At 38.1% G+C, this 15335-nt stretch overlaps 2 protein-coding genes across 3 annotated transcripts in view; one reads left to right on the top strand and one right to left on the bottom strand.

The window, feature by feature from the left end:
• Positions 568-4779, top strand: LOC105163733 (UBP1-associated protein 2A-like). 2 transcript variants are annotated; one of them, XM_011082177.2, is made up of 2 exons: positions 568-2212; positions 4439-4779. In XM_011082177.2, exon 1 carries the CDS (start codon positions 665-667, stop codon positions 2210-2212), a length of 1548 nt encoding a protein of 515 aa, XP_011080479.1. In that variant the 5' UTR covers positions 568-664; the 3' UTR covers positions 4439-4779. The 2 variants fall into 2 exon arrangements, with proteins under 2 accessions (XP_011080479.1, XP_011080482.1); XM_011082180.2 differs by having other exon boundaries at positions 568-2222.
• LOC105163732 (la-related protein 1A) overlaps positions 7017-15335 on the bottom strand; it is a 9038-nt gene continuing 719 nt past the window's right edge. The window contains exons 2-14 of the mRNA XM_011082176.2: positions 13961-14495; positions 13633-13786; positions 12959-13049; positions 12596-12667; positions 11884-12446; positions 10363-10432; positions 9817-9912; positions 9396-9736; positions 9049-9192; positions 8853-8916; positions 8434-8579; positions 8205-8309; positions 7017-7506 (exon numbers count right to left, since the gene is read on the bottom strand). Coding sequence (XP_011080478.1) covers positions 7365-7506; positions 8205-8309; positions 8434-8579; positions 8853-8916; positions 9049-9192; positions 9396-9736; positions 9817-9912; positions 10363-10432; positions 11884-12446; positions 12596-12667; positions 12959-13049; positions 13633-13786; positions 13961-14495 — 2523 coding nt within the window. The 3' untranslated portion in view covers positions 7017-7364. The remainder of the gene's footprint in view (positions 7507-8204; positions 8310-8433; positions 8580-8852; positions 8917-9048; positions 9193-9395; positions 9737-9816; positions 9913-10362; positions 10433-11883; positions 12447-12595; positions 12668-12958; positions 13050-13632; positions 13787-13960; positions 14496-15335) is intronic.

The following is a 15335-nucleotide window of genomic DNA, read 5'->3' as shown; positions in this document are numbered from 1 at the left end:
TTTGCCCATCATGTCATGAATAATTATATAATTCTCGATATATTTTTGCACTTTTACACATTAAATATCATATTTTATTATAACTAATAAAAATATTTTTAATTAGGATATAGAAACATATTTAATAAATAAAGAATTTAAATTAAAAGTAAAGCAGTCAGTTAATATAACATATAAATAATAAGTGAAATTATGTTAACTAAAAAGAAATTGAAGATATGGTTAACGTGTTAGTAATTTGAAATTATTTTTTTAGAATTTTAATATAGAGTTATTTAAAATATTTTTTTGAATCTCTGATTAAAATTAAAATTTTCATACAAATGGAGCTTTACATATTACTTTAAAGATGATTGCGAGCAATATTTGTTTGTAAATTGTATAAATCACTTAAAAATAATAATATTTTTCTAGACTCATATGAATATTTAATTAATGAAATTATGATAATATAATAAATTGTTGTTTTTCTGAAAATGAAAACAGGTGGGGTGGTGGTTGGGGGGGGGGGGGGGGTTCTGTGGGGGGGGTACTTCTCGACTACATATAAAATGCGGGTTCGTCTCAGTGAGCAGCCCTCAAAATATCATTTCCCCATTCTCCTCAAACCCTAGCCTCCACCTCCACCAAACAAAACCCCAATCTCTGTATTTTTTCAATCACCATGGCCAGAAAGAGGAAATCTCGCGTTGCTGAAGCTCCTCAGGAGCCCGAGCTCGCACAGCCTAGTGAACCTGAGCCCGAGCCGGTGCCAGAGCCCGCACCAGAACCGGAGCAACCTCAACCCGAGGAAGCCCCGCAGACCCTGGAAGAAGACCAAGAGATGGGAGGAGAAGTGGTTGAAGAAGAAGAGGAGGAAGAAGAGCGACAGGGAGAGGGAGAAGGAGACGAAGTAGAGGAGCAGACGGAGGGCGCGGTTGCCACCGACCTGGAGAAGAACGAAGAAGAGGGTAAAATTACAGAGAAGCCGTCTGAGAACGCGGCTTCAGAGAATGGTGATGGAGCTGAAGGGCAGAACGAGGAAGTCGGAGATGAATTAGAGGAAGAGCCGCTGGAGAAGCTCCTGGAACCCTTTTCTAAAGACCAGCTAACGCTTCTAATCAAAGAAGCAGTTTTGAAACACCCTGATATTCTGGAGAATGTGCACAAATTGGCTGATGCGGACCCTGCACACTGCAAGATTTTCGTTCATGGGCTAGGCTGGGAGGCGAATGCAGACACGATTACTTCTGTGTTTGGGAAGTACGGAGAGATTGAGGATTGTAAGGTTGTCAGAGACAAAAATTCTGGGAAATCAAAGGGTTATGGTTTCATTCTGTTTAAGCACCGCGATGGGGCGCGTCGAGCACTGAAGCAGCCTCAGAAGATGATTGAAGGTCGGATGACTTCATGCCAGCTGGCTTCTGCTGGGCCTGTTCAGACTCCTGCCCCTGCTGCAGTGGCTACTGTTTCTGCACCACCTGTGTCTGAGTACACACAGAGGAAGATATATGTTAGCAATGTGTCAGCTGAGCTTGATCCAAAGAAACTTTTGGAGTTCTTCTCCAAATTTGGGGAGATTGAGGAAGGCCCTCTGGGTTTGGATAAACAGACGGGGAAACCTAGAGGTTTCTGTTTGTTTGTGTACAAGAGTCTTGAGAGTGCCAAGAAGGCACTGGAAGAGCCGCACAAGAATTTTGAGGGTCAGATTCTGCACTGCCAGAAAGCAATAGATGGCCCCAAGCACAGTAAAGGTTACTTCAACCAGCAGCATGGTCAGTCTCAGCAACAGCAGCATCAGCATCAGCATCATCATCAGGGTAACCAGGGGTATTATCATCATCCGGCTAAGAAAGGGAGATATGCCGGAAGTAGTGGTGTGGGGCACACTGGTGGACACTTGATGGCACCAAGTGCAGGACCAGCTGTTCCTTCCGTGGGGTTTAATCCAGCAGTTGCCCCTGCGGCTATAGGACAGGCTGTGGCAGCTTTGTTGGCCACTCAGGGAGCTGGCTTGGGTATTGGCAATTTGCTAGGAGGGATCGGAGCAGGTGTGAACCCACAGGGAGTACCACCCATGATGAATAATGCAGGTTACGGAGGCCAGGGTGGTGCTGGTGGCTATGGAGGTCAACCTGGGATGCAGGGAGGTTATGGTGGCCAGCCACAGATGGGTCAGGGTGCTGTAAGGCCACATCAGGGTGGTGCACCCTACATGGGACATGGTCACTAGGTAAGTGGAGGTATGTGATTGTTGTTACTGATAATATATATATATATATATATATATATATATATTCTTTTAGAGTTTCTAGAATCATTACCTGTGATGCTCCCTAATATTCCGATTTTTGACAAATGATGTTTGGAGAGATTTGCATGGAATGACTACTAACTGCATTCCACAGTTAGACTGAATATAGAACTGATAGTGCCAAACTATTGGGACTCAGAGCATTTGAATTTTTTTGTCTTGCTTACTAGAGATGTTAGCAGGTGGCTTTGTATTCCTATGAAGTAATTTACTCATAGGTGCTATTTGATATAAAGTCATAGCAAGAACACACTAATTCAACTCTTAACATTTAGGTCTCACTAGCACTATTCGTTAGGCAATCACCCTATTGCATGTTATTCTTTTGTTATTCTATTAACTAATTTATTATGAAGAATCACATAATGGAAGTTATTAACTGGTTAATTGACACACATTGAACTTACTAATTGCGTTTTTCTCAGAGGTGTGTCCATTTCATTAGTACGTCAAATTACAAAACAATGGCCTATGTTGCATCCCTAACAGCTATTAGTTGATTAATGATTTTGTTGCTAAAATTAAATGCCGTACCATCTTGATTTAGTTAACTATTGAAGAAGGCTGTAGGTGTAATGCGTAAATGACTCAATTCCAGTAATATTATTTATGAGGAGTGGTGGATATTATGTTACATAATTAGGGTTATTGCAGTTTGTTGCTGCTCTAAAAATTCAATCCTCTTTTAACATTCAGGGCGTGAATAGCTAGTGCTATGTATTTTCCTAATGCTAGGTTTCATGAGCTGTGGTTGGTGGTCCCTAGTTCTTTATGGCCTGTTATGATGAGGTCTTCATCCTAGATGTTGTGTTTCTGGATCATTTCTTCTTATTCTCCTTAAATATATCCACTTCATGTAAGGATGATTTTAATATTGAATAGGAGGTGTGGGCCTTGCTTCCATTTGCTAGTTGTGGTACATGAATTGTGGTCTCTGGTGAGTTGGTTTATTGGTGTATCATGAACAATGAGAAAGAAATTTGTTTATTTATGTATAAGAATAACTTATTAAGCTAATGGACTATGTGCAGATGTGGAGAAAGAGATGTCTGCAATTTCGATCTAATCAAATAGTTAAAACCTGAGGCAGGGATTATTCCAGGCTTAAAGGTTTCCATGAGGAAGATATAAGGCAACTCTATGCTCATAACTAATGAGCACTGGTTTGAATACATCATTAGCCTGTGATTGGCCAGTATGCCACATCTTCACACATAGCCACATCCTCATACGTATTCATTCTCTATGTTGTTGAAATTTGTAGGGATTTAATTCAGGAGGAGAGTTGAAGTGCTGGATGAACAAAATCCTCCCCAAACTTGTAAATAAGCGTCTGCATAACATACAACAACAGGCCCATAGACACATGCATGTTAGTAATAGGGGACTATGGGGCTTACACACTTCTCTAGTAATCATTTGTGTCACTAAGAGTAACAGTCGTATTTATTCATCCAAGGAAGGGCCCTTTGAATTCATAGTAATAGAATTTAAAAGGACAGAGATGGGAACTTCCAAATAGATCATGACTCTGGTAGAATAGACCAAATTCCTGCATATAAGAGAAGGAAGAGATTAGGAAGACTAACCAACAACTTTAAGACCGTATGTTTATCAAAGATATGGATATGTATGGGGCCTTATATAATTAGTAAGAGTCATGCTTGAGTAGTTATTGTGCACCTCCTTCCAGTATCCTGCCAAAGGCCAAAAATAAAGGCAACCTACAGCATATAAATAAGGTAACTTAAAGGTGAAGCTCCCACCCTGAGTTGCATCTAAGAAGCTATGAAGCATCCACATGCTTTTGTTGGTTTGTGCTAATATAATAATTAATAAACTTTATTTACTCTCTAGCTGTATGATATCAATTTGCTAGTCTCATCCATCTGTAGGTTTCTTAACAGTTCATCTTGACCTGACTCAACATGTTACTGCAGCTATTACATGCGTGCTTTCATGATTTATCATGTTCAGCTTGTCCTATTTAGTAGAAGTTATTTGCTTGAAAAGCAGGGAGTGCTTCTATTTTAGTTTTTTGGTTAAACTTTATGAATCTTGGTTCCAGTTTATTTGTTTCTTACGAATGAAAATTGGTTTGCTTTCCAAATTAGACTTTTTATAATTTACGTATTCATTGTGCAGATTCTTCATAAATGCATCAAACTTTTAGTTTTGGACTCTGGTGATTCTTCTCAAGTTCGGGCAATCATGCAAATGAAGTCTTTCCATGTAGCAAAAAGTTACGATTTGCCTAAGACTAGAATCTAAAATATGTATTGCTTTTCTATTCGATTACTACTTATGTCTGTCGAATATTTTCTAAAATGATCGTATTTTGGTCCAATAACAACTTTTTGAAAGGATTGAGAACTGCGGTTTATATTTTTCCTACTTCTGTCTCTCCAGGATTTGAAACGGTGTCAATTAAGTGTATTTCTCTACTTCCAACTTTAGCATTCACTTGAGGATTTTCTTCTACTTTCTTTGTTCTGAATTTTTACCTTTAATGTAGTGTTGAGCTCTGTCATGTTCTTCTGATTTGGGTCAGGTCCATGTTTGGATTTCCTCCATAACCTTTTGTCTTCTCTCGATATTGCATGCACCTTATCCAAAGGCTGAATCCGAACAATTTTTTCAGTTGTTCTTTGACTGTTCACAGATGAGCATCTTCAGTGGCTTGATTGTTGACTAACATACATGATAGTTTGATCTTGCAACAGCTCTTTGCAGGAACTCTTATAGTGCAGGAGAGCTCATAACATGTCAATGCCTCTACGTCGTCTTTACCATATGTTATTTGTCATTATCCTTGATATTTTAAACAGTCCTTTTTGGTTGCATCAACATGCATTAAGCTAAAACCTTTTTCACTTTAAGAAACATATTCATTCACTTATTTGAATCAGCAGATTTTATTCAGTCGTTACTTAGCATTTGAATCCTGACAGTATGCTCAAACCGTAAATATTTCCGTACTCAGCAAAAAGCCAAGGATTCTCTATCCTGGTGGTAGAAACACTTTCTTCATTAACTTCAGTACTTGGTCTGAGTTTGTTAAAATTGGGATTTTTGAATGACTTTTGCTTGATTTCTTCACAATTTAGTCACCTTTTCCTACTTTGTGCTTTGAGTTCAATGGCTATAGGGGGCAGAGCCAGGGTTAAACTTTTCTCCTTCTGCCCCATGTCTTTTGATGCCCCCATGCTCTATTAGTCACTGATGTTTTAAAATCTAGTGTTAAGTTTATTGCTAGCTTTCTATATTTGGGGGGTCGGCTTTTGTAGAGGCTGCCTACCTGATTGGAAGTCAAACGCCAGAAGAGCTTGCTGGAATGTTTTGTTCCATTGGAGGTAATTGTCCATTTAGCAGAGAACGATCCGGTGGTAATCATTTAGTGACTTGGACATTGTGAAGAAAGTTCCTTTATGGTGCTTTGCCTTTTGAAGCAAATGATTAGAATCTGGCAATATTTGTTTTGATTTGCTATCTGGATAGTAGCTGTTGCCGTTATCCAGGGAAAAAAATTATAAATTGAACATGTGTTTGCTGGTCGTCGATTGTGATTCTCTGCATCACTTCTCTAGTAGATTTTTTTCTAGTCCCTCCTCGTATTGATACCGACTTTGTGGGTTCTGGACCTCGGGGTGCATTTTGAGGAACTTTGGTACTCTAAGCTTAGATTGGGAATTATGGTTTTTGACTAATCAGAAAACAAGTTGATGACCTGCAAATGGGGTAGAACTAATGTTAGGGCAGGGGAGATGGATTAGAGTTTGTACCTCTGCATGGTTCAGTACTCTCGTTTTCCTGGTAAAACTGGGATTGCATTGCATATAAATAGTAGAAAAAAAGTGGAGAGGGTCTTTGATGAAGTTTATTGAAAGTATCCATTATTCCACTAAGTTCAAAACGTTTAGATAAAGCTAAGAGTGTGAGTGATTGGCCAGTTCGGCTTTACCTAGCAATTGTTGCGACATGCAAACTGGCGATTGTGTGATAGGATTAATTAGTGCATGATTAAAATTTGATTGTGAGAGAATAAAATTAATATATATTTAGTTTATTGGTGTAGTCAAGAAATGTGATGATAGTTAGAATAATAGCAGTGAGCGTAAGATTCGGTGGTGCTTTCCAAAAATTAACGCATTTTCCGTGGACAACATCATATACAAGATTTGATGGGTTCACTACAGCATTTCTGAGAATAAGCCCAACAATAGGGTTATAGTTAATATTGCAATGTTAATATTAACACGGCTTGGTGGGTCAGATGGGATTGCAATAAATTATTTATCCAACTTTCTAGCAGGCCAAGTAGACAAAGAAATGTAGTGGCATATGACAGGTAAATCTTCGAAACTTAACATGGGCTTCTCTTGAATCTTAAACCACAACCACGAATAACACAAGTTTTTAAATCGACCGGAAGCTTTTCAAATATTAGAAGCATCTGAGACAAGCTAAAACGATTTTTTCTCGGTTTTTCCTGGGGTGTCCGCTGCATTGCTGAAATGAAGCAAAATGTCATTTATATGGTTTTTCAACCAAAATCCAAAGAGCTTTAGCATAAATGTTTTTCTAGTGGGCTTCTCTCCATGTCTGTTTACGAATATTTTGAGAAAGGTTACCATCACCTTCTACTCCTGGTAAAATACTGTGGAAACAGCTGACATTTACTATACAAATATCAAAAGCGGCCGCATTATTTCCAAAACTAATGTAGTCGCTGAATGCTTAGAAAATCAATGTTATACTTATTTTTTTAATGGTTTTCCCAATTGTTTAATTCTATACAAGTAAAAATATCGATCTGCAGAAGCAAATGCCCCGCCAGACCATTCAAGGACCTCAAAAATGAGACACTAGAGAGGCAGTAAAAACCGCTCTGGCATCAACAAAGTCTAGCGGGCTAGCTATCCTATATACAAAATTCATCCTCAGTTCCCACGCCAAAAGTTGGGGCACCAATTTCACCTTGCTCTATGGTATAGTTAGAATTCTCTTGCCAAAATTTGAGATTGTCAGTTGATTGCAACTGCAGTGAAGCCACATCATCCGCTTGGCTGGTTTAATGCACAGCAGCATCCCTAGCTTTGACTCTATTGAAGTCATCCAAAGTCCGATATTCTCCCCTGAGCAGTCTATCCAATTCTGGATGTTTCCTTAGTGGTTCTTTATGGTCCCGAGCCTCCCGAAAATGGTGAAATGCCCTGCCAAGGGAAAGAATGGACTGGATGAAGGAAGGAATATGCAGAAAACAGGATATTATATTGCAAGAACACCATCCAATACATTACAATTCGTCACACCATAAAACTTATGACTAACTCAAAATAAAAGCTGTATTTCTTTCCCCTTACCAAATAGAGAACATGAACACATTTTTTGGAACAAGAGAATGGCGCAGAATCTCAATCCATTAGAAACAATCGGCCCCTTTTGAATGAAGCAGTCAAACGGCTTACAATTGTAAGAGTTGAGAACAGATTCACAGTAGGGTGAGAGTGAAAACAAATGGTTCTAATTATGGTAGTGACACATAATAGAACCACCTTACATCCTTGTCAAAAGGGATTTGTTATCCAAATGCGAGAGAAACAATTCTCAAATGAATGACACATGGCACATGTACATGTTGAATTTTATTCTTGTACCTACAGGTCCAGCTCCAAGTTGCTTGACATGACACTTGAAATTATACCCACTTTTACCCCAATGAATCAAACCCCATTACGGTATGCACGCCATCCTCTAAAGTCTCACCCACACAAAATTTCAATTTTCTACAATGTGTTAAGATTTAAATATCAAGACAACTGTAAAACCTGGTCTGTCAAGTCTCACATTGCAAGTTTGCCTTGTTAGTGACAACGGATGATGAGAAGTCAAAAGAAGGATAAGCAATTACCAGTACTTTTCCAAGCCATAAAGGTTCCCTTTCTTATAGAAGTCAAATGTCAGCTGTTCAAAGTCCTCATAAAGCTCCCCCCTGAACTCCTTCTCCAAGCCATAACTGGGGCAAAAAAGAAAGTACTGATGAATGATCCAAAATGGAGAACATCCGTAAGCGTTTATTATATTGAAAGAGAATCAGAGAACCAGGAAAATATGAGAGAATCAACACACACAAATCCTACCTAAAAAACCTGAATAGGCACTCTATCCCATAATTATAGCTAGCAGCAGCGTCTTCCAGAGCATACTTCTTGAATTCATTGTACATGGACGGAATGAACATACTTCTCAAGAAATATGACCAAAACCTGTACAGCGTATTCATCTCCTGCAAGCATAGAGATTCACATTCTATCAACATCATTAACTTGCATGACATAGGAGATGGTACACCTATATCAGTAACAGAATTGCCCGAAGGTCAGCAGAAAAAGAGCCAAACTCTTTGTGTACATCACATCTAACAAACTATAGATGCACAGTGCAAGATAAATCATCAGAATAATGAACAATTGATAGGACAAAATTGTAAGAACATCCAGAAAAATCCAATGCTCATTTTTTTTCAAGATATGCCATTCATCAATAATTTAAAAGATACCTCACTGCAACCAACGCCCAGTTTCTTTCGTTCGCTAAGGCAACGCTTGTGATACTTCTTGTACCTGAGGATGTAAGACATCTCCAAATATTCAGGCTAAGATGAATGCAAGCATGCTAACTAATTAATATGTCCTTTGTGTCTGGACATGTTAACTGCCACTCATGAAAAGGTGTCGCTAATTAGATCTGCTTACATCTGCTGTTTGAAACCATTTTCTTCTAGTAGTTTATGGCTTGGATGCTGAAATGGTGGAAAAGGTTTTGGCATTGATCCAACTGGTGAACTACTTCCTGAGAGATTGCTATGAGGAGAAGTACTCAACTTTGAAGGTCTCAGCCTGCAAAATTCCATGAAAAATTAAAATTAGACAATAAGCCCTAGCGAAAAGTTTTCACTTCTTTGAACCAACACTCAGATGCTCCCTTAGACCATAAGCAAAAGCAACAGCTATCTTATGGTTCCTGCCCCTGTAACTAATTAGGCCAGTCACTTGGGGCTTGCAATTTCTGTCTTAACAGCAAAAACAATTTTGGTGCTCACCCATGGCTATCTGGAGGTGGGGAACCAAAGAAAAAGCCAACAGCATCACTAGGTGGACTTTCAGATATTACGCCAAGAGAGTTTCGTCCACTTCCATGAATTCTAAAGTTTCCATGGAATAGTCGCTGCTTATGAATGGATTGTGGCTTGGAGCTGCCTTTCTTTTGCTTCCTTCTGACATTAGAATTTCCAGGCCCTTCACAGCTGTTTCCTCCACTAGAGTAATCAACATCCCTCGAACACAATGCAGAAGCATCATTAGCAGAATATCTGGAGTTCTCTTCCTCGCTTTCATATATTGGCTTATTATGTATGCGATGAGATCTTTCTGAGTTTAATTCCTGCAAATTGAAGACATTTAAAAGCTATGGTGTCTGCTTTTAGTACAACAAAACTGAAATTGAGAAAATGATCTGACAACCTGCTCATAAAAGTAGAGTCCTTCACTTATAGCAGAAGCAAGCTCACTGGATAGGGTTTTTGATTCTTCACTAACTCCTTCACTTGTTCGACTACTCTGTAGAATACAATAGGTGTAGTCATTACTTTATAACAACCAAACTGTTGATGTCTTCAGTTCAATTTCTCAGCTGACCTAGTGAAAAAGTAGTTTTCATAAATTTGCAAACAAATCAAATTCAACAAAATCTGCAGGTTTGGCTCAGTGCATGGGTCATGGAAGAAAGAAATAATATCCACTACAGCAAACTAGATAGAAAGTTGGATCTGTCTTTTCATATATTTTTACATACATAAGAATCTATTTCATTATTACATATATCTTCTTTCATTTGCGGGGAACTCAAATATGGTCTGGAAGATGTGTATAACATCACAAAATTGCATTTTCACAGAGGATAATGAGAACACCACCACAATGATCAGCAACACATTGCTGTTTGAGAACAACTTAAACAAGTAGGGTTGCAGCATGTCACATAGGTAAGCAAGCAGCTCATGACCTCACCTGAGTGACAATTACAAGTCTCTCAACTGCTTGATCATTAACCACGATCTCAACATCTTCATCGTCAACCCTGATAAGAAAAGATAATTACTAAAACCCTTGATCAGCAAAAAGGAGGTGCAACTATAAGAAAGTGAATAAAATAAACTGACAATAAAGCACATGTGCAGTTTAATACATGCAGCAGAGGATAGTGCTATTATGTTGAGAACTAATATCTTCAACAAAGCAAGATGTCTCATGTGAAAAACAATTCGCTGGGTTATGACTGATTATACACATTTCCTGTGCAGAAGGATGTCACAAAAGGTAACAATGACAGAATATCGAAGACAACAGCTTCCCTTATAGTCATGTATAAAGAAGACACTTAAAGGAAATGATTTATTCTACAAATCTAATATGGAAAGATATACCCAGGACAAAACCTCATATTCAAGACATAACTGAATGTTCATTGCATGTTGTGGATTTATTCCAATTATTGTTGAAAAATAGTTCTTGTGCCTTCTTCCAAAACTTTCCAGAAAAGTAGAACATGAGGTCTCTATAATTCAATGAAACTTCCCATTACACTCCCACTGAAGTCAGAGTGGTATACACAAAATACTAAAGATTCATTGCTCTATATTACTCTGTTCCTACAAGTTGTTGCTATGCCCTAACCTCATGGATGAACCATCCTATCGTTCCAGTCTATCACAATAGGAATGGAGAACACAAGAAATGAGGCTTACATTGGTACCCTGGAACAGGACTGACAAAGTATAAGAGGTTGTATTCGTCCATGACTCAATATAGAAAGTAGAGCAACAAGCACCCAGGCAAAGAGTGTGGATACAAGGGAAGAAACGAAAATAAAAAAGTAAAATAAAAAGGACTTGTACTTCAGAGCAATATTAATCTAACATAGATTATCAGTATAATAGACACAAGATAAACAACAACAATCTGTAGAAACTAGGTTAAAGGTAGACATGAAATCAGTAACTATCATCTTTCTCATCAACAAGTACAAGGCGATTGGTACCAGAGCTCTGTCAATGATATAAATTTATGTTGTTTAAGTTACCAAAAAATAGTACAGAGTGAGGATTCTAAAACATTATGCTGAAGTTTTTGCTGTTCGTATCCAAATAGAATGGAGCCAATAAATACATAAGCAGGGTCATACTCGTTTAGTATATGACATAAATCAACAAAAGAACATCAAGGGTGTATAGGCTCCACCTAAGTGAATGCCCGATCTGAAACAACTCAATAATCAAATGTTCCATAAGGAATTCCGCAGGGGACAGAAAACAAAGGCATGGGGGTCCATCATATTAAATGCAACTCCATGAGGCAACAATGTCACTTAGAAAGCAAGGTAAATAACAATAGGATTCAGGTTTACTGATTGATCCTAGAATTCTTGTCCTTGTTAACCAGTTGCTAAGGATTTAGGTATCCCTGCAGAAGAAAGAACAGAATAGAACAGAATAAACTTTTAATATCAAGCATCGAGAAAGTCCACAATACCTTTCCCCAATTGAAGAATGACCATTCCCTACTGTCCTCTGCTCCAGCTCCAGCTCTTCATCAAGTAGGAATGTGCTTGAGAAATCATTAGATGAGTCATCTGGACTCTGCACATTTGGGTTTGAAAGAAGCTGCATTTTTATGTTCACACAGTTTTTATGATTACTCGACTTCTCAGAATCAGCTTCTTGTGAGATAGCTGGGGAGTCTAAGCCATTCTTAAGTTCATTGCTATTATTCCTATTATTCGGCTGAAAATCAAATCCAGTGCTTGAATTACTATTTGCAGAAGCACATTTTTCAGTTTCACCACCAGAAAGAACCTTATCCTTGTTTTCCTCAATATCTTCACTAAAAGTTTCTTTTATACAATCTTCACCCGCTGGCAGGTGATCCGCAGAGCATCCATTTGGCGAAGAAAACTCCTTTGTTCCTTCCGGGTCCTTATTATTATCATTGAGATTATCATTCTTCACTGCATCTGATATCAGAGCAGAAGATTTACTATTGACAGAAGCTGCAATCCACTTTGACCACTCATTGCGTCTCCTTATATTCTCACCCTACAATAGTTGAAATTCAAAAGCGGATTAAGGAAAATATTATGACCATGATAAACTAGAAACAAAAGGCTTTCAAGAGAAGTTTACAGGTCAATGTCAAGAAACTATAAAATTGCTCGTGAGATTCGCAAGAGACACAAATTATTAACCTGTACTTCAATAGTCTCTGATGCCTGCAATGCCTCCAGAATAAATGGAATATCTGCATTCATTCTTTTAACCTGAAAACCAATATTTTCAGATAACAATTAGCATCATAATTGTAATAAATGAAAAGACGGAGTTTTAAGGAAGCAAATCAAACATAAGAGAGAAGGAATTAAATACAGCAGATGTAAAACTACAATTATTCACCCCCCAACCCCACATCAAGAGATTAAAAAAAAGTTTGTTTTCCTCCAAGATGGTGCATGTACCATTCTCAGCCTCATGGAAAAAGACAAAGTCATAAGTGTCAGGTGATATTACCCAGCAAACCTATTAAAAAGACAAAGTATCTGTTAGAGCATTACCCTTTTAAAGTCAGCGATGAATGATATCGGAACCCAACCTTGTTTGTCCATCAAGGAAATCAAGTATGGATCATTCTGTAGATTCTCGTCACTGCCAAAGTAGTAAAGTCCAATGCTTAGTTGTTATCTCTTACTTGAAAACGAGGTTTCTTTAATATTAAGATCTGCTACTTCAGAAATTTCTATAAACAGTAGCATGTCATAGCTGTCATATCTGTACTTTTAACATGAAGCTGCTTTAGTACTTGCACGATTTTATGCATGAACAGTTCCAGACAGAGAATCATAAAATTTAAAGGACACAGATAACAACCATTGCTACAACTAATCATTATAAACAAGCACTATTCCTTCAAAAATGAAACAATTTTAAATAGATTCCAAGAGATAAATGAGAAAATCTTCCCCTTCATCAAGCAGATTAATATCAAAGTTTAACGATAAAGAATTTAGTTGAATCCTTAACTAGGTTTTCAACTTACATTATATTTCTGTGTACAGCAAAAAGGTGATTAATACTGTTTTTACCTCGTCGCTAGGACTGAAATCAATCACGTATCAATTGTACAAGTACAACTCTTCTTTTTCCAAACAAAAAGAAAATCTTGAGTTCCATTTTCACTAAAATAAAGCTGAAACTTTTGACAGGCATGAGATTGTTCTAAACACTTCACCTGAAATAATATTCAATTTGCTTGACAATGTTAGCCCTCAAGGCTATTGTTGAGTGTGGTATCAGAACTCCAGGGCCTAAAGTATATGGAACTAAAACGGGTGAGTAGGGTATTCTGACAGCACCGGGGAAATAGTAGAAAGTTCCTGGAGGACCTGTATCATAGATGACCTTGTTAGGCAATGAACATGCAAATCCTCAAAGAAGAAAAAAGATAAGGCTGAGGGAAAGTGGAGCACAGGTGAGAGGTTAATCATACAGAAACTTTTTTTATGCAAATAATACTTGTTTCATTTACTAATAGAGCTGCATATGTAATATTGAAATACCTGAGACGTTTGGTCCATCAATGAAGCCTGTGGGACCATAATATGGAGGTCTTATGAAAGATCTTGGACCCATAGTTTGTTGGATATGGAAATTGTTGTTAATAGCAAGTGGTCGTTGATTATTCCAGGAAGGATTCCGTTGGCCAACTTGTTCCTTCGCATCAGGCCTTCTTCCAACAGAATTGGAATCATGAGCACTAGAATCAGGGGATGGGGAAGAATGAAAGACCCCATTGGCTGGAGGTACAAAAGTTGGCAAAGAAGCATCACTACCAGACTTGACAAATTGAGTATCAACTCTAGGAAAAGGTCTAGGGGGGTATGGGTAAGCATAACCAGGGGCAGAAATGGGGGGCATGTGAACCATAGAATGAAAAAATGGTGGAACTGGTGGTGCATAATAGGGTGAGCGTACAGGAAATGGAGGTACAGCATTTGGACCATGCTTGGGGCCAGTGCGATGATGTGCTGGATAGGGTTTACGAGAAGATTTAATATTACCACGTCCATGGAACTTCTGCTGCTCTACTGTAGCCTGAAAGACAAGCAAAAACTGTCAGGCAAGCTACGGTGATTTTCAATTAGCTGTGTGAACAAATGAACACAAAACTTGCAGCCAATAGCATTCATCAGATATGATATGCAAAAGCTAATCTAGCCTATCCCCATTGGAGGAGATATTTCAGCTGTAAGAGCAGTTCAATCAAAAGGACAAAAAAGTCATGGAAGCAAATCTGGCTATATTTTATGCCAAAAAGCAAGTTCATAATAATCATGATCTCCAAGGCTTGTGGAACTGAGAGACGGATATCATCCAGTAAACTCGAAGTCTATAAAGAGAACAGACCAAGAAACGGATTTCAGGGACTAGCAAATCTGCAGCTGGTTTTCACCTGTGATTACACTCTCAGGTCCAGTTGACCATTGGCATTAACTTTTGCTAGGTAATTGTTTCATGCACTTATTTTTAGTCAATTAAGCGCCACCGAATGCATTTCTTCTTCCCATTTTTCTCTGCTCACCAGTCCAGGTACAGAGAACTTGTTCTACGTCCTGTTTATATTTTGTTAGAGTAATTACGCGGACGACGCAAAGTATCAGGATACTAGTGGAGCTTCCTTTTTCATCTCCAATAATGACTAAAATTGCGCAGAACAAATTTTCAGAAGCACGGAAATATATAAATTTTACAATCCAAAAAATATGCAAACACGTGGCATAAAAGTAGAGTTCATTTGCAGTTTGCTTTTATATTTCGACGCTTTCAAACTGTATTCAGTATTTCAATTACATGCACAAAAACAAGCAAAGAAGCATAAGTGCAACTGTCAACAGAGAAGTGATACAAATCCATCAGAAACGAAACTTAGAAACA

Source organism: Sesamum indicum, linkage group LG6 (assembly GCF_000512975.1).
Source record: "Sesamum indicum cultivar Zhongzhi No. 13 linkage group LG6, S_indicum_v1.0, whole genome shotgun sequence".
Classification (NCBI taxonomy): Eukaryota; Viridiplantae; Streptophyta; class Magnoliopsida; order Lamiales; family Pedaliaceae; genus Sesamum; species Sesamum indicum.
The sequence above is the reverse complement of the archived record's forward strand: the minus strand, read 5'-3'. Positions and strand labels throughout refer to the sequence as shown.